Source organism: Leptonychotes weddellii, chromosome 13 (assembly GCF_054177405.1).
Source record: "Leptonychotes weddellii isolate Sample4059 chromosome 13, ASM5417740v2, whole genome shotgun sequence".
NCBI classification, from domain to species: Eukaryota; Metazoa; Chordata; class Mammalia; order Carnivora; family Phocidae; genus Leptonychotes; species Leptonychotes weddellii.
This window is the reverse complement of record NC_138381.1, coordinates 52,890,501-52,910,008: the sequence shown is the minus strand read 5'-3', so window position 1 is coordinate 52,910,008 and position 19,508 is coordinate 52,890,501. Positions and strand designations below refer to the sequence as shown.

General features: G+C 44.1%; 1 protein-coding gene across 3 annotated transcripts in view; it reads right to left on the bottom strand.

The window, feature by feature from the left end:
* Nucleotides 1–9,157: 9,157 nt before the first annotated feature.
* The window catches only part of RALBP1 (ralA binding protein 1), a 58,070-nt gene continuing 47,719 nt past the window's right edge, over nucleotides 9,158–19,508 (bottom strand). For all 3 annotated transcript variants that reach the window (XM_081802580.1, XM_081802579.1, XM_081802581.1), the window contains exons 8-10: nucleotides 13,359–13,480; nucleotides 12,771–12,894; nucleotides 9,158–11,036 (exon numbers count right to left, since the gene is read on the bottom strand). In XM_081802580.1, coding sequence (XP_081658706.1) covers nucleotides 10,833–11,036; nucleotides 12,771–12,894; nucleotides 13,359–13,480 — 450 coding nt within the window. In that variant the 3' untranslated portion in view covers nucleotides 9,158–10,832. The remainder of the gene's footprint in view (nucleotides 11,037–12,770; nucleotides 12,895–13,358; nucleotides 13,481–19,508) is intronic.

Sequence of the window (19,508 nt, the reverse complement as noted above, 5' to 3'; positions counted from 1 at the left end):
GATTATGGAGAAGGCCTGGGTCCCTTCCCCTCGCCTGCCAAGCGGGGCCGGGGGGCGGCTGTGGGGAGCAGGCTCTCCATGACAAAGCTCTGCTCACACACGCTACGCCCCGGAATTACCGTCGTATCAGCTCCGCGACCGTGTACACCAAGCGCCGCACGTTGTCGTAAGCGGGGGCCATAACTGTCTATTTGGGGATCAAGAACTGGAATTTAGGGGCCGCCGCTGGCCAATTCCGCACTGGCCTTCCCACCTTCCCGCCACGGCTCGCACGCGCTGGGGGCGCCCGCCGGTGCCTGGTGGGGGAGGGCATCCGGGTCCCCCATGGCAGCGGCGCGCCCAGAAGCCCGGGGCGCTGTCCCGCGGCCCCGGCAGTGAAAGCAGGCCCAGTGTGCGTGGTCGCTAATGAACTCAGTTTGGGGCAAGGTGCACGTGGCGCTGCTCTGATTCTCGGCTGTTCGCTCCCTGCGGAGGGCTGGCGGGGCGACACGATCGTCGAAGGGAGAAAAGGGAGGAAAATGGACGATTCAGCAATTATTTGACATCCTCCAGGAGGCAAAACAGCAAACCAGTTAGTACTCAAGGCATTTTCATAATCGGAAAATGAGTAAAAGATTTATTAAAAGTATTTACTATAGGGTAGCTAATCTTAGAAAATACTCTGTGATTTGGGGACTTTTGTGTGAGGTAGACAAAGGTGAAGAGGCAAACGGTCTTTTCCAAAAGCTAGAGCTTATTCCCCAAGCGGTCACAGTGGGGCATTTCCCCTGCCCTCCGCTGCCTCCCACCCCAGGGCCCGACCCTCCCTCAGCAGCCTGCTTGGCTCTGAGTCGTGCTGCTCTAAAGGATCTCAGCTGCTCCGCCCCTTATCTGGGAGAAATCTCTTTGGGAGCTTTTGTGAGTGTTCAGAGTGTCCCTTTACCCAGCCCCCAGGCCACCAGACCTCTCATTTGCTTAGTGGAATGGTTTGGGGGCCACCTTTTGGCTGTGATCTTTGTCTTTAAGTCTTGGAGATATTTCTGTGATGCCAGACCACTAGTTTTTCTGGAACTCTCTAGCTGAATTGGCAAGTGCTGACTTCCTGACTACCATGCAGATGCCCTCAGAGATATCCAGGATGTTGGCTTCCAGATACTTAGTTTGCGGGGCAGGAGGTCGGGTGCACAGTGTGTTACTGATTCTTTTCCTACCTGTTCGGTCCGGGCCCCACTTTGTGTTGGGCGAGTCTGTTTCCTGGCAGGCTGGAAGCTGAATATGCTAAAGGAAGCAGGTGGAAAATCCGCCTGCTGCAGCGTCAAGGAAACATGGATGCCTGAAACACCAGGCATGGCGTATTTGGGGAGCATTGGGGAGCAATGCTTCTTCACAGACGCAGCTCAAGGAGGGTGGGAGCTGGGAGCGGGGGCGGCAGGGTTTGAAACTGACCGTCTATAGGAAAAAGCGCCTCGGGCTCCGGGACACGCGCAATGATTTCCTTGTATCGTCATGTTTCCGTGCAAGACTCCAGGAGACAGAAGGGATGAGTGATGGGTGGAAAAGAAGGAAACTCCCAGCAACTCCAAACCAAGCAAACGGCCTCCCTACAATGAATAATCTCCTGACTCACAGCAGAGGAAAAGAAGTTGAGTCTGGAAATAAATGTAAGCAAGACTTTGTGGTTCTGTCTTCAGCCCTCCTCGTGCAAGGTGGAGAATGTCAAGAGCAGGGTGGATTCTTTTCCTAGAAAATTTGACAGCAAGGGATCAGATTTCACTCCAGGCAGCGTATGACACTGCTGTTGTAGGTTAAGTTCTGCCAAAAGAAATTTGGCAGATTTGATACTTGGGGTTTGTAGTGAGAAATTTCATCCTATAACTCTTTCACCCTGCCCGACTGTATTTAGCGTTAATGATACCCACAGTTGTTACTAACCGGAGCCGAGGCATCACTTGGGTAGTGTTTGTAGATGTTCCAGGAGGAAGCTGTGAGCATGGGTGTCCCTCAGCCTGGTCCAGTCCCCATGAGCTGTCCTAGCCTGGAGCTCACCAGCAGCCCAGCACTCAGACGACACAGAAGTTTGGGAACAAAAATAGTGGAGAAGAGGAAGTTTTATAGGGAAAGTTGCCTAGGCAGTCACTGACAGGAGGGCAAGCGGGACAGCCGCTTGAGGGGAGTCTCAGCTCCCCGGGGGCCACCCCCTGCCATTTAACTTCTGGCCTGCCACAGCGGGAGTGCACCCTCACAGCGGGTCCCCCCAGCCCACGAGAAAGTTCTCAGCAGCTCCCACAGAGGAAAGACAGTGCATGTGGTGCACGTATGTGCTGCCACCAGACTTGTCTTGGATGGCCATTTATTAGATTTTTTCTGGGGTATTTTGTTGTTTTGGCTTTTAAATAGTGCTAGCACAAGGTTGGTCATTCAGAATGCTGCCTTTCAAATGTTCATGTACATCTCAGTCACCTGGAATCTTGTCAAAGGGCAGATTCCGATCCAGCACTCCTAGCAAGAATCCAGGTGACGTTTTTAAGTACTAAGATCCTAGAAGAAGCTGTTGGTGTGGAATTTTACCTTTTCCAGATTAATTCTCCATAATTTTGATAGCTCAAATGAACTTAACAATTTGTAACATGCCTCCGTTTGTAACGGTTCTAGTGTCTGATCTGGGATCTGAAGGAGACATCCGACCGCCCGCAGGACCAGGGAGCCACCAGACGTAGGTGCCCACTGAGCCCCTAGAGCTTGCTGCGTTCCTCTTGCCACTGGAGGTGGTGGGTCCGTCTTTCTTAGATCCAGTCTTGCAGCTTTTGCATTATGAGCTTTCAAACTTTATTTGAGCATTATTTTCCTAGACTGGGTCTGACTTAAAAACCAGAATGAATCCAGATTTAACTGGGTCCAACCTGAAAATTGGATTGGGGCCAACGTGGAAACCTGACTGCGTCTGGGGTCAGACTAGGTCTAACCTAGCTGGACTGGGTCCAGTGTGAGACCTCAGATTTCAAATTTATTGTAAGGCTGAACAAGCAGGTTTACCTTACCAAGGATAATCTTGAGTACAGTGGCTACGGTGGACAATTTTTTTTTTTTTAAGATTTTATTTATTTCACAGAGTGAGCACAAGCAGGCAGAACGGCAGGCAGAGGGAGAGGGCGAAGCAGGCTCCCCGCTGAGCAGAGAGCCCAACGTGGGGCTCCATCCCAGGATCCTGAGATCATGAGCCGAAGGCAGACGCTTAACCAACTGAGCCACCCAGGTGCCCCTACAGTAGACAACTTTTAACCTAGATACGCTTATCCATTTCTAAGATGCCTAGAGAAAAACGGGTCCCAGCCAAGCCCTCCCCATTAAAAGTAGAGGGAAAATTATTTTTCCTCCCCTATGGTTTCTGGGGACCAGGAAGAGACCTGCTGGGACACCCCACCCACTCTGGAACCTGTAGATGGGATCCTGGGAAAATTGGCAGGAGCCAGCAAACCGTGAGAATTCTTTCTTACCACAGTCAGCTCTTCCATATCTCTGTGGTGCCCAGTCAAGAGAGGAAGCAAAAATGTGACCTTGTCTCTTCCTTTGCATATTCAGATTGGCAGGCAAAAAGCATTTGTTAAGAATTAGATCTTTGAATTAGAACTCTCTCCTGTGCAGTTATATTGCTTCATTGTTTGTCTCATTTTGTGTCCAGAGACACAAATGTCCACAGAACTTGGCTTGTCAACCGTCAGGGTGGGGACCCCAAAATATGGCCAGATAGAACTGTGGACTGCACTCTCCCTTTGTGGCTAGGGTTCAACTTTTGCCAGCTCTCGGGGGAATTGTCTCTTTCTTTTGACTATCTTGAGGGGTGGTTCTGGATCATCAGATGGTAGTATCTTTTGCACCTTCTTTGGGGACACCTCTTGTGTCCACGGGTTGCTCAATACTGACAGGAATATTTACCATTTGTCTCAGCTGAAACCCAACAAGCTATTTTTTTTTTTTTTAAGTTAGCTAAATGGCCAGAAGTTGGCCAAACTGGAAGCCTGATATTCAGAGCCTGATAGTTTCCTTTTAGCTTTGGGAAGAAGGCCTAAAAAAAATTCCTGTGTGTCCCAAAGGAAAGAAGGACATTCTGAAGTCTTTGTGGGAGGATTTACTAAAACATTCCAAAGACACACAGCTCTAAATCTAGAATGTAGGAATCTTTTGATTTCCATCTTAGTTGAAGATCATCTCCCTGACAGAAAAGAAGTAAACTGAAGATTATGTAGTTGGATGGCTGGGTCAGCCTCTTGCTATCATTCAGGTTGTAACCCAATTCTTTGAGGAATAAAAACAACTGTACTTGGGGTGCCCAGCTGGCTCAGAGCAATGAGCGACTCTTGATCTCAGGGTCATGGGTTCAAGCCCCACAATGGGTGTAGAGATTACCCAAAACAAACTTTTATAAGTAAATAAAAACAACTGTACCTGTCTTACAAATTGAGTCTTCACAAGAATAGAAATGCGGCTCTAAAACAATCTAAAGCTCTTCCTGCCATCTTTACAAACCCCCAAACCTCCCCTGTTCATCTCAGAAGGCTTTGAGAACAAAAGTCCTCTTTGGTGGAACTTGTGTTCTCTGTGCCTTCTGAGATGGAAGAGTTCTAACTGGTCTGCTCTGTGTAATTCTTACCAGGAAAAAAGAAGATCTTTAAATTCTTCACAAATTATTAGTGAAAAGTTTAAGCCATCTGAGCAGGTAACCTTATTCTATTCTGCCTAAAACGAAATTTGTATCCAACTGTTCTTTCATAAACTAGTGAGTTCTGCACTTAAAACTATCTTAACAGCTGAAATCTTAAAAGCTACAAGACCTGTTGTCTGTAGGGTTAGGTATGTCAATGTATATACCTTATAAATGTGTGATTTCTTTTTTACCTCCAGATGATGTTGCCAAAATTAATTTGTAAGGAGCCCTATTTGGCTTAAACACAAGTATTATATAAATCAAGTATATCCTCAGAAACACAGAAACTAACCCGAATGTTTTTCAAGTTCATGTGATCTAGGATAATCTTCAGTAAATAAAATCTAGCTTGTTGAATTAAAACAGGAGTGTCTTTAGAGTTTTTAACATTAAATATAATGTGAACATATAAAACTTTTATTCTACCTTAGTTTACTAAAAATCAAATAAGCTCATGTTGTCTCTGTTACAGAGTTGGTCAGCAAGAAAGGTAAGACGGTGGTTAAATATCGTGAAATTTTCACCAGTCTCAATTGTTAAGGACAAATGAATTAAATAGATGTAAATAAGACAAAACTTTATAAATGAAGTTTTCAACAATAATTATGCTTTTTGGTATGTCTACTTAAAAATAGTTTTCAAAATCTTTTTGGGAACTTGAAACTTTAAAGTTATACTGAGATAAATAATGGATATTCATGGACTATCTATAGATCAGTTTCCAAATAAGATAGAAATACTGAAACATTGGGGCACCTGGGTGGCTCATTCGGTTGAGCATCTGACTTTTGGTTTCAGCTCAGGTCATGATCTCAGAGTTGTGGAATCAAGCCCCAAGTGGGGCTCCACACTCAGCCAGGAATCTGCTTGAGATTCTCTCTCTCCTTCCCCCTCTGCCCCACCCCCTGCTAATTAGTGTGTCAGTATTTTTTTTTAAAGATTTATTTATGAACAAAGGTTTACCACTTTTGCCTTCCTTTTATAATAAAGAAGAGATAAAGACATTCGGGTCTATCAGTAAACACGTTTTGTGCTGCGCTGCAAAATTTACCGAGAGGAAGAATATGCTTTTAGAAACTGAAAATGTTACCTATAAATTTGTCAATCTGCAGAATACTAGCTTAACAGTCCACAATTGCTTACTTCTTCATTTTCGTTAGGAATGAAGGATCCTAAAGGTTACAAATTCTAATCAATGCATATAATGAAACCTACTTAGAAATAATAAGGGTGGGGAAAAAAAAAAAAAATAATAAGGGTGGGGGTGCCTGGGTGGCTCAGTCAGTTAAGCATCAGATTCTCAATTTCTGCTCAGGTCATGATCTCAGGGTTGTGAGATCGAGCCCTGCCCCGTGTGTACAGCCTGCTTAAGATTCTCCCTCCCTCCCTCCTTCCCTATTCCTCCCTCTCTATCCCTCCCCCCCCCCACTCTCTAAGGAAAAAAAACAAAACAAAACAAAGATAAAAGGAAAACCTGCATATGGAAAGTAGGTAAGGAAAGTAAAATGACTGGCTAAGTTTTCCAGAATTAAAGGAGAAAACCCAGGACAAAATCTGAATGGATAGAAAAAAGTTGTAAAAAGTTTGTGGAAAAGGAATCTTGGGAAAGGAATTTAAGTGTGGTGAAGCTGGCTAAAATTGGAATATAGACAAAGTTTTTTTAAAAAATTAGTTTTAATATCAAAAATACAGATACAAAATCAGAATTTGGTTTCCTCTCTGTTAAAAGGACAAAGTTTTCTTAGATGATTGTTCTCCTAATAAGAAATTGCAAAGGTTGTTTGTGGGGTTTTGTTTTTTTTTTCCAACCTTTGGACAGGAAAGATTTTCTTCTTCCCCAAATTACTAACTCTGCTTTACACTGTCTTTATCAGGTCTTTGATTACTTAAGAAAACCCAGTCTTCGGCGCCTGGGTGGCTCAGTTGGTTAAGCTACTGCCTTCGGCTCAGGTCATGATCCTGGAGTCCTGGGATCAAACCCCGCATCAGGCTCCCTGCTCAGCGGGGAGTCTGCTTCTCCCTCTGGCCCTCCCCCCTCTCATGCTCTATTTCATTCTCTCTCTCAAATAAACAAATAAAATCTTAAAAAAAAACAAAAAAAAAAACCCAGTCTTCACAATATTGAGAGCTTTTGTTCACAACTATATAACCTGTATTTACCTCAACATCTGTCACTTTCACTAGAGTTATTTCATAATGATCTATTATCCTATTGGAATGTTCAAACCTTTTGACATTTTCTTAAAATTCTCAATAGTCTTTTTGACCTCTAACTTTGAGATTTTCCCAGAGGGCTCCTGGAAAGTCTCAAAGGCTGTCTCTCATTAATTCAACATGTTAAAATATGTGGGAAGCACTGTCAAATAACCTTAGGTTATATGTGTATGGATATATATTACTAACATAAGTAATCCAGAAATTGCAGTTTCTAGGTATTTGTCAAAACTCTCATTGTCCAATTATTACCCTAAATGATGAAATAACTACATTTCCGTCTCCGATAAACTCATCAGATCATTAACCATGGGCATTTTTAAAGTCTTGTCATTTACAGACAGTCACTTTACTCATGCTTTTGTAAAAGTGAGATTCGTGGAAAGGACCTACCAAGTACTCTGACTACTGACACTGCTGCCAAGTTAGAAGGTGTGGATTTCGCAGGAAGATGGCTCCACCTGCCATCTAGTCCTGTGTAAATGGCTGGAGACCTCAAAAGAAAAATGACCAGGAAGAAAAGTAGCCAACACTGAGGTAGACAGCTTCCTCCCAAGACGTGGGGCAAGGAATGTTTCTGCTCCTTCCCTGACCATCCTTTCCCTAATTCTACCACCATGAAGGTCTTTAGGGTTCTTTTGTTCACCTTTTGCCTTGCCTCTGGCCCAGAAACTACCTTGTTCACATACCTCAAGCAGGTAATCAACGTTTAAACAACTCTTGGATTTGCCATGATGCTGGTGATCCTACGTTCTGTCCATCACAAACTTCTGATTTCCGATGCCTTGGTTTCTTTGGAACAAGCTCAGCCCTCTCTCAGTCCCGTCAGGCTCCCTAACCCTCGGGGTCCCTCTCCCTATCTCCAGTTAACAACCCCCAACCTGGGGAACCTTGCATCCAGGCTCCGGACCAAGAAACAGATACGAGACGCTACCCAGAATAAAACCACCAGTGCAGTCTATAGATCCTGAAATTGTACTGGCCTCCATGGCTGTCACCTGTCCAGGCCCAAGCCACAGACTCAAACCGGATTTCCCAGGAAGCATTCAGGATTCCAAATTCACTTCCTTCAACAGATTCTTCTCTTCACCTGGCTAAGCCTAAGTGCAAATGAGGCTATGATCAGAACTTCTCCTTAACTCCTGAAGATACTGAAGAATCTGCTTCTAAAGCAATAGCTGCCCCACAACAACAAGCAAACCCTGGCTCTCTCCCCTGAGAGATTCTTGGTACCGGGAAGGCCCTTGGTTATCTATCAGCTGAGCAAGGAGGGCTCTGTGCTGTGGCCAATGCCACTTGCTGCACTTGGGCTGACACCTGTGCGGAAGTGGAGACTCCGCTACCTAAGGTCTGTGAACACGCCAGTTGGCCTAAGTGACTCCTACAAACAGGTCTTTGTTGACTGACTGGGGTCTTGGGGACCATGGCTCCGGAGTACACTCCAAATACTGGAATTATCCTGCTTAGAATCCTAGTAGCTCCCTGGTGCGCTGAAACTCTCAAAAGCTTTAAATCCATGTCTGCTGCCACGTACCACCATGCAAATGATCTCCCGAAGAACAGAACATCAGAAAAGGAACAGAGAATGACCAAATTAAAGAATGTGAACCCAACACTGGGTGGGAACTGCAAGAACACCAGAATGGTAGCAGAGAGGAGCACTAATGCCTTAAATTTTGATCCCATCTCTCAAGGCTGAGAGTCTCATCAAAAGGGAGGTTATTGTTAGAGACAAGAGGCCCAAAACAGGGTCACTTATGCTAAGCCCCATGTCAGCAAACACAACTTAATCACAGGTCCAGTGCTCCCGGCAATGGAATCAATCAGGAATCGCCTAATCAATGCTAGTTAATTGGCCTGACAGACCCCTGCCAGCCCCTAAAAGGAAAGCGACTGTAATAACTGACCTGCTCTTTTGCCAAGTCGGGCTGACTGACCTGTGCCATCATTTCGAAGGGCTCTTTGCACCGTAAGCAGGACATCGCTCACGGAAGAAGCCACCGCCCTGATGCCAGTCAGCTGCGCTGCACGATCATGTGCTCCCTCAGCAGCAAGCACCTACTTGGGGAAGGAGGAGGACAGCAAACCCTCGCCACCAACAAGGGGCATCAAGTCCACCGAGGTGAGGAGCAGACAGCAAGTGAAAACAGAAGGTTAGTGCACTCTTGGACCTCAAAGAAGTATCAAACCAACTCCTGGTCAGCCACAGGGTACTAACTACTTCAAAGAAAGAATGTGTACAAATAAAACAAGACGCTGGGGTTTTGTTGTTTTGTTTTTTTTTTCTTCAAATGGCTGTTGAATTTATTTGCTTGATCAATAATGGTCCTGGAAAAAATTAGTTAACCAACGCTGAGACAACTGTAATGAAATACTAATTTTAAAAATCATGACACCTTGATAGAAATTAGAGTTCACACAAACAAAAAAGAAACCTTCAATATTGCCAGCAAATATGAAATAATGTAATATGACCGACAGGACAGCAAGAAGGCTTTTATACGTTTATATTTGACACCTGACCATATTTTCAGTCACCATAATATCTTCTCTCCAGATTTAAAAAAATAGTATGCTGATTTCTATAACAAAGCTTTTTTTCGTACAAAAATCAAACAATGGCCAACAAGTCACAACAGTGCAATAGGTAGAGAATTAAAAACCGCATCAAACAGGTGCTGAAAATAAATAGTAACTAGGAGAGGACAGAGCCCTCGGGGGGGGGGGTTTGCTTCCATCACCTTGAGTGTGTGGGGTCTGTCTTCATAGCCATGAGAGCTGACCTACCTCATGAGTGCCACTGATTCCGACAGAGCACGACTGAACAAAGGTGCCTGAGAGCTGACCTCCCAGATGCCTCAGTCACCAGAGAAGTCGCAGAAGCAAGAAAACGGGGTCGGGAATCACAGCTATCACTTAAAGGAGAAGTTTTTTTTTTTTCTATTGCTCAATCTTGTCAATTGGGAGTCCATCAGCAGGTTCACTGAGATGACACGGGTCATTGAAAACTTTTGTTTAAGAGCATATATGGCTTATTCAGGCAAAGAGACTTTTACATTCTAGCCCAAGCAAGCAATCTCGGTCATTCTGTGTTTAATGGCAGATGAGTCACACAGAAGATGTCTGGGTTCAGAAACAGATCCTCTGTGTGGACGCCTCAGGCCAGGCAGCTACCTTCGACCAACCCAGTGAAAAGCACGTGCTGATCAGCAGGAGCGAGGTGGCTACTCCTCCACTGCGGGGTGGAGGGGAGGGGGGAGGGGGGCCAGTGGGCAGGCTCCACCAGCAGCTCTGTGACCAGCTAGGCCATCCTGTGACTCAGGCTCATGGACTGTGGGTTAGGACCGTCAAAGGAGAGGGTGACAAGGGTGGGTAAAGGTAACCTCAGTAAGAGCCGTTCTGGCCAGTCAGGAAATATGAGGCAGCTCCCCATTATATAATCTGCACCAAAAAGGTGTAAAAGGCACAAGCAAGAGTGACTAGTAAGCAGAGATCCCGAAGGGTGAGACTATGGGGCAATCCACAAGGCAGGAACAGTATTTACCTTGTTTGGTTCCCAACCCCTTGAACAAGAGAAAGAGATCCTGATTCTGCTGTAATAAAAAAGCAAAGAAAGACGATTTTTGGTTTAAAAAGAAGCCACTCAAGGGTTAAAACAGTTTTAAGTTAACAAAGAAAATTAATCTTCAAATAAGCTGACACTATCTGGAAAACTCATCTGTCCCCTACAAGCCCACACTGCGCACACTGCTTTGTCGTCCTCCGTGTAACCTGAGCCTGACTCGGAGAAGTCACACGTGTGAAAAGAAGGAAGAGTCTGAGAAGAAAAGACATCTTTACAGAATGTACAGCAGAGAGTTGTGCACTCCGACTCTCAGGGTTACAGTAAGATGCACAGGTCTCATTGGGTCTGGGGGTCCCGTGCCGCTCGGGCTGCTCAGATGGGCGTCTCCTTCCTGTCTCTGCCCGGGGACGGCTTGGCCTGCTCCAGGGTGCCTGGCCGCCTCTCGGGCTCGTCATCGTCCTGTGCCTGCGCCTCGGGCTTGGCTCGCTGCAGCTGGAGCAGGCGCAGCTGCACCCGCAGTTCGATGATGGCCTCTCGCTCTTCGTGAATTGCTTGATTCAAATGATTGTTCTTTATCTTGAGGAATGACAAAGGAACAGTTGTCACGGAAGCAGGAAGGGCAAAAGGACAATGATTCAGGAACAGTTAGCGAGGGTATCCTACACAAGAATCTATGTTTTAGTCGCGAAACAGCAGATGAGAACATGAATATGCAAATGAGACACGTAAAGACCTTGACCCAGAATGCACAAAATTCTGCTCAGTACAGAAGAGTAAACACATCTGGGAAAGATAAATGCACCAACAGAAAACAATCTGCTTAAGGATATTAAATATTAAGTATTTTAGTGTTTAAAATAGGTTTAATTTATGGGCTCCAGACCAGCCCTTAAGTAAGTGGAAGATAGAAGTGACTGTACCAGCAATCAGTGGGAGAAGTTAGAGATAGGATAAAATCCCAGACTCGTCTCAAAAGTGGATGTCCTTTGTCTTTTGTGAACTGGGCTACTTAGGCAAACTAGAGAGCTATCAGTTCTACATTACTGCACTCCTTCAGCAGAGCCAAGGCAGCTCAGTAGCTAATCCCGAACTCTGCTGACCTCCCGAGGCGGAGGCCTTCGCATGCAGCACGTGTCTCCTGGCCTCCCCCGCAGCTAGCTGTGGCCAGGGGCCTCTGCTGACAGGGTGTGAGCAGAAGCGTTGCCTTCTACTTGTGCCACTTGCCCTTAACCACCAGGCATTCTTGGGTTCCTTCCTCCTTCCTGCTAAGAGTGGCTAAGACCTAAGGGGCTACTCTGGACCCCAAGTGTTTTCCACTCACGTGGAGGGTGGGAGACCTAGATGTCTGCCAGGCGAGGCATAGAACTGTCTTGTTCAAACCACGAGAGAGTATTTTCTTTGTCACAGCAGCTAAGCCCGTATCCTAAGTACTACAATTCTGGAACATTTTCCTACTTAGGATTTTCGTATGATCTGTAAAATGTTAAGAAAGCAAAATAGAGTGCCAACGTGACGCCCTTCTAAAGAAGGGAAGCTACACGGTGGCCCAGGGCCCCACCCGCTGCTCCACTTCTCCCACAACACGCCCCTGGCTGCTGCGAGTGTTCCGGGACCTGAGCCTCGGTGCGCTGCCCCTCTCAACCCTGTCCATAGGACTTACTGTTGGTGTGGAATTCTAGTTTTCTATGCAGTGGGTGGCTCTGATCTGCCCCAGCAGGTGAATGCACCAGGATGAGAGAAACAAAGTTGTCCCACCATTCTTAGAATCTAAGACAAGACTGGCTTTCTCTCAACCCTGAGGTAAAACATCCAGAGACAATGATTAATCTGGGGTAAGAAGGGAAGTTCTGATCAGGATCATGTAAATCTCTTGCTTTCATTTCACCATGCGCTTGCCTCCCAGATCCCTAGGGCCAAGCTTATTCACACTGGCTGCTTCAAGGGTTAAGGGATGAGAGAAAACTTTGTCCCCATTTTACCCGCAGGTGAGTCAGGAGACTTTTCCTTCCTCCACCAGCATTTCTCCTCCTGTTCATCTCTGGGAAGTTAGCCCAGATCTTCCACAACTGTTCAAGGCAGTCAGGTGGGGCTCCCCATAAATGGAAGGGAAAGGTCACCACACCCAGGGATGCCCGGTGAGGTCACACCTGTGCTGTGTGCTCGGCCAGGACCAGCTCACCCCCTGCACACTCTGGTGAGATGTCCCCTAAACTCCTCTCTACTCAACCTCCCCGCTGCTTCCCAAGGAAAGGAAGACAACTTCTAAGGGAAAGAGGTGGCCTCTACGAGTTTCGGGAAGCCGGTGCTCACTTCTAGATCTTCATTCTGCCTCTGTAAGTCCTCCAGGATGATCTGAAGCTCCTCTTCATCCTCACTCTCACTCTCACTGTCGGAGGAGTACTCCTCGGTCTCACTGCGGCCATGCTGCTGACGGCTGTGGGCGGAAGGCCAAGAGAAAAGGACCAGTGAGCAGAGGAAGGAATGCTGCTCCTTTCCTACCCTTTAGATTCACCAGCTTTTCATGAACTGGCTTAACAGAGCACCATTCTCAAGACTTAATCAAGAAAAAACTTGGGGGCGCCCAGGTGGCTCAGTCAGTTGAGCGTCCGACTCGGCTTCAGCTCAGGCCATGATCTCAGGGTCATGGAATCGACCCCTCGTCGGGCTCCATGGTCGGCAGAGAGTTTACTTGAGATTCTCTCTCTCCCTCTCCTCCCGCCCCCAACTGCATACACTCTCTCTCTCTCAAATAAATCTTAAAAACAAAGAGAAAGAAACTTAAAGACAAGTGATTTGGATGTCTAGTTCTTTTGTACGAAAGTCTGAGAGCTGAAACAATTTTATGTTTATATTTAACTAAACATTCTTGCAAACTTAAAACCCTCTGCTTTCCTTTACCTCTGAATTTCAGCAATCTCAGCTCTGAGGCGTTCAATCTCTTCTTTTTCTGAGGCAATCTGTCGGCGTAAAAACTGCTCCATGGCTAGAAGCTCCTCCTGTTCAGTCAGGATCTCATTCTCCTGAAATAATGATCACTGGTGAACACCTCTGAGAGTATGAGTCTAGGAAATGTCACTTTTCTGGGTTCTCCTATGTTCCCTTGAATTCTTTAGCCCCATACATACATACATACCACAAGTTACGGGCAGGCTTGGACTGCAAAGCTTGTATCCTATTTCCTTAATGTCAAGAAAAGGATCTCTGAGAAAAGGCCTTCTAGGAGAATTGTCTAGATTTTTCTCAAGACATAAAATGCCACCTAGGAATCCCATGTCGTTTTGCAAAGCTTCCCTATGAGGCCATCACACTGGGCACAAAGCCAAAGGTCAAGTGACTATGTCCGTTTTTGAGTCTCAGTCCCTCCTGAATGCCTTCCCACCTATCAGTAAAGGGAGTATCTATTTCAGGGTCAAGATGGCCCTTGACAGTGCACTGGGAGAAGGACCCAGGAGATATACAGCTGATGTCAGTATCACCTTAAAGCAGATCTAGTAAAGGGAAGATGTTCCCAGAAGAAATCTTTTCTCCTCACCAAAAGCCACCATCCTCCTCAGCCCATGTCACCGGAGATGATAAATTGTAAATATTCTGCTTTCACAGACTATGCATTTCTAAAACTGAATCACCAAAAGGGGGGCAGGGAACCCTATCTGTCCAAGATCTACCTAACCCCTCCAACCTAGAGAAAAGAACAAAAGCAGAATTTCAGAGGCAGGAATGTATGGCTATGAAAACGAAGAGTTGGAGGCAAAGGTCTACAGCATTTCCTTCCCAACTCCTAGGTATCCAGATAAGCACCTGTGATCAAACCTGAAAGACACTGTGGTCAAGTTCTAGAGGGAACTACTCAAAGCCCCTGGCAAGCATGAGCAAGCTCTTGGGAGATGGGATATGCAGTGGTCCTTCCCCACGGGTTTCTAAACACAGATGTTTTCCCTTTACCCCAGTGCACCTAGTAAAGCTAATGTGCTGAGAAATATGAGACTGGAAAACTTTGAAATAAAGACATAATCTGGGACTTCATCTTGTCTTCAGGGGAAGAGCTATGTGTCCTTGGCAGGCAAAACATAGTCTTTCTCAAGTGACAGAAAAGGACTGGAACTTGTCCGGCTTTAGGTATCCCACATCTATGGGTTTCTGGGAGTACAGACTCTGCTGTCAGAGCCTAGAATTTCATTCATTTCTGGTGAAAGTCTGGAAGGTTCCAGAACAGAGTAAGGTTGACTTAAGAAATTCAGAGAGAAAGAAAGGAGCTCATCTTCAGCTCTATGCCTAGAACAATAGATACTCAAGAACTATTTGTCAAATCAATGAATGAATAATAAAACAACTCATCTCCAACAACCTTCAACCACAAAGAATAAAGTCAAAATATCTAAACAGATATTATCAGCAACAACAATCAGATAAAATCTATACCGTTACATTTCAAGGATCCCAAACTTTGTGGTCAGGAAGAACATGTCTTAAAATATTTATTAAAGTCCAATCTCATTAATATGGAACAAGTGCAACTAATCTATAAGTTGGGGAAAACACCTATAACTCAGACCTGTGTGCGGATAAAATGAAATTAAGTAAAGCACCTAGAACAGTGTCTAGTAAGAAGTAATCAGTAGAAGGTAGTTTCTTTCTCCAGCTGAACACTTAAGCAAACACCAAATAAAGGTAAGACCAAATACAACAGGCCTGATCCCTCTAAGGCTGCCATATCATCTTACAAGTTTCTTTAAAAGATTTACACCTATGTAGTTGAGCTTCTCAAATTTAATAAATGATGACCACTAAGAGTCTTGCAACACACTCCTGAACAAGCAACAGGTCAAAGACGAAATCAAATTATCTAGAGATGAATCAAAGTTGAAACACAACATCAAAAGTACAGGATGCAGCAAAAGCAGCTCGAAGAGGAAGTTTATGGTATAAATGCCTTCATTAAGAAAAAAGATCTGAAACAACCTATCTCTACACCTCAAGGAACTAGAAAAAGAACAAACTAACCCTAAAATTAGCAGAAGGGAGGAAATGATACAGATCAGAGCAGAAATAAATGAAATAGAGACTAGAAAATCAATATAAAAGATCAATAAAACTAAGAGTTGGTTTTTTGAAAAAACAAAATTGGCACACCTTTAACTAGAGTAAAAGAGAGAACTCAAAACTATAAATGAAAGAGGAAACATTACAATTGATACCAAAGAAATAAGGAACATTATAAGAGACTACTATAAGCATTTATACACCAACAAACTGGATAACCTAGAAGAAATGGATATGTTCTTAGAAACATATTAGCTGCCAAGACTGAATCATAAAGATTGAGTATCTGAACAGAGCAGCACAAAGATTGAATCAGGAATCAAAAATTGCCTAACCAAGCAAAAACCAGGACCAGATGGCTTCACAAGTGAATTCTACCAAATACTTGAAGAAATAACGCCAATCTTTTTCAAACTCTTCCAAGAAAACTTACAAATGCTCCCAAACCTCCTTTTACAAGGCCAGCATTACCCTTGTCCCAGAGCCAAAGACACTACAAGAAAGTTACAGGCTGATATCCCTGATGAACACAGATGCAAAATTCCTCAACAACATACCAGCAGACCAAATTCAACAACACATTAAAAAGATCACACAACATGATCAAGTGGGATTTATCTCTGGAGTGCAAGGATAGTTCAACATATGCAAATCAATAAATGTGATACACCGCATTGACAGAATGAAAGATAAAAATCCTATGATCATCTCAGTAGATGCAAAAAAGCATTTGACAAAATTTTTCCAAAGTCTTAACAAAGTGGGTACAGAAGGAACACACATCAACATAATAAAGGCCACATATGGCAAGCCCACAGGTAACATACTCAACAGTTAAAGGTTAAAAGCATTTCCTCTAAGATCAGAAACAACACAATCATGACCACTCTCACCACTTCTATTCACTATTTAGTACTGGAAGTCCTAGCCAGAGTAATTAGACAAGGAAAAGGTAGTCGAATTGGAAAGAAGTAAAATTGTCTCTGTTTGCAGACAATGTGATCTTATATATAGAAAACCCTAAAGACTCTACCAAAAACAATAAAAAACAAAAAAACCTGTTAAACCAATTCAGTAAAGTTGCAGAATATAAAATCAACATATAAAAATCAGTTGTATTTCTGTACACTAGCAAACTACCTGAAAAAGAAATGAAGAAAATTCCATTTACAACAGCATCAAAAAAAAAAATACTTAGAATAAATTTAACCAAGGGAGTGAAAGATCTATTGAAACTAAAACACTGATGAAAAAAACTGAAGACACAAATAAATGGAAAAATATCTCATGTTCATAGATCAGAAGAACTAATATTGTTAAAATGTTCATACTACCCAAAGAGATCTAAAGATTCAAAATTCCAATGGTGTTTTTCACAGAAACAGAAAAAAACAATCCTAAAATTTATAGAGAACCAAAACAGACTGTTAATAGTCAAAGCAATCCTGAACAAAAGGAACAAAGTTGGAGGCATCACACTACCTGATTTCAAAGTATACTGATTTCAAAAGCTTTAACAGTATGGTACTGGCAGAAAAAGACAGAGACCAATAGAGGGAAACAGAGAGCCCAAAAATAAATCCACACATTTATATAGATCTTTGCAAAGGTGCCAAGAACATATATAGGGAAAGGACCATCCCTTCAATAAATGGTATAGGGAAACTTGTCTTCCACATGCAAAAGAATAAAATTGGACCCGTATCTCACTTCATATATATAAATCAACTCATAATGAATTAAAGATTTAAATATAAGAGGGGCGGACCAAGATGGCGGAGGTGTAGGAGACCTGGATTTCCTCTGGTCCCAGGAATTCAGCTAGATAGGGATCAAACCATTCTAAACACCTATGAACTCAACAGGAGATCAAAGAAAAGAACAGCAACAACTCTCTGAACAGAAAAGTGACCACTTTCTGGAATGTAGGACGTGCGAAGAAGTGAATCCGAGGCGATATTCCGGAAGATAGACGGCAGGGGAGGGGGCCTCCGTCAGCCACTTCTGGCAAGTGATAGAGCAGCAGAGCACAAAATCAGAACTTTTAAACGTGGGCTCCGCTGAGGGACGTTGCTCCAGTGGCTAAGCGGGGAGTGGAACCCTCGCTGGGACAGTGGTCTCAGGACCCACGGGGTCACAGAAAGACCAGGGGTGCCTGAGTGCAGCAGAGCTCCCAGGTATCGGAGCGGGGAAGCCAGCTGCAGAAAAGGAGCCGAGGAGTGGGCTCACAGCTCGGCGTTGCCATAAACTGTGATCCACAGCACAGTTGGGCCACTGCACCTCCAGCAGGGACCCAACACTCCTCCCCTGGGAGGAGTGGCGCGGGAGTGCACCACAGGGATCTGCTGGGTTTGGAGACTCCACACGGGGTCGGGGGCCAGAGATAGAAATGCTCGGTCACAGGCCGGGTGAGCACAGAGTGCTGCCGGAGACTGGGGAGATGGGAGTGATTGCTTATCTCTGGGGGCTCACTGAGGAGTGGGGTCCCGAGTTTCCTCCGGGGCAGAGATTGGGAGGCCACCATTTTCACTCTCGTCCTCCAAAGCTGTACCGAAAGTTTGCAGAGAACAAAAGCTCCCGAGAGCAAACCGAGCAGATTACTTAGCCTGGACCTGGCAACGGCGGGGCAATTCTGCCTCCAGCAAAGACATTTGGGAACCATGGCAACAGGCCCCTCCCCCAGAAGATCAGCAAGAACAGCCAGCCAAGACCAAGTTTACCCATCAATGGGAATGGCAGAACTCCAGCACTAAAGGAATACTGCACATAGAGTTCATGGCTTTTTTACCATGATTCTTTAGTCTTTCAAAGTTAATTTTTTTTTAACTTTTTCTTTTTCCCTTTTTCAACCAACATCTTATCAATCTTTTTTAAAAAATATTTTTTATTTTTCATTTTTAGAGTCATATTCTATCCCTTCATAGCAGTTACCCTTATTTTTGGTATATATATATATATAAGTTGCTCTCTCTTTAAAATTTTGAGCTACTGTTTCTTCTAACAGATCAAAATATACCCTAAAACTCTAGTGTATGGCTTTGTTCTAGTGTCCTGCCTGATCACATTCTCTCCCTTTTTTTTTTTAAATCCTCTTCTTTCTTTTTTTCAACCACTCCTTATCGATTCCTTTTATAAAATCTTTTATAATTTTCATCTTTGCAGTCATATTCCATCCCTTCATCATATTAACCCTTATTTTTGTACATATATAAGTTTTTCTTTCTTTACAATTTTGGGAGGCACTTTCTTCTAACAGACCAAAATATGCCCCAAATCTAGTGTGTGGCACTGATCTATGCACCAGCCTGATCATATTTGATCATGTTTTTTTTGTTGTTTTTGTTTTTTTCTTTTTCTTTTTTCTTTCTTTCCCTTTCTCTTCCCCCATTTTCAGGTCTTTTCTGATTTGTTTAGTGTATATTTTCTGGGGACGTTGTTACCCTGTTAGCATTTTGTTCTCTCATTCATCTATTCTCCCCTGGACAAAATGACAAGACAGAAAAAATCACCTCAACAAAAAGAACAAGAGGCAGTACCAACTGCCAGGGACCTAATCAATACGGACATTAGTACGATGTCAGAACTAGAGTTCAGAATGATGATTTTAAAGATACTAGCTGGGCTTGAAAAAAGGATGGAAGTTATAAGAGAAACCCTTTCTGGAGAAATAAAAGAACTAAAATCTAACCAAGTCGAAATCAAAAAGGCTATTAATGAGGTACCATCAAAAATGGAGGCTCTAACTGCTAGGATAAATGAGGCAGAAGAAAGAATTAGTGATAGAGAAGACCAAATGATGGAAAATAAAGAACCCCAACATCTAATAGTAAAACTTACGAGTCTCAGAGACAAAGAGAAAATCCTGAAAGCAGCCCAGAACAAGAGATATGTAACCTACAATGGTAGAAACATTAGATTGGCAACAGATCTATCCACAGAGACCTGGCAGGCCAGAAAGGACAGGCATGATATATTCAGAGCACTAAATGAGAAAAATATGCAGCCAAG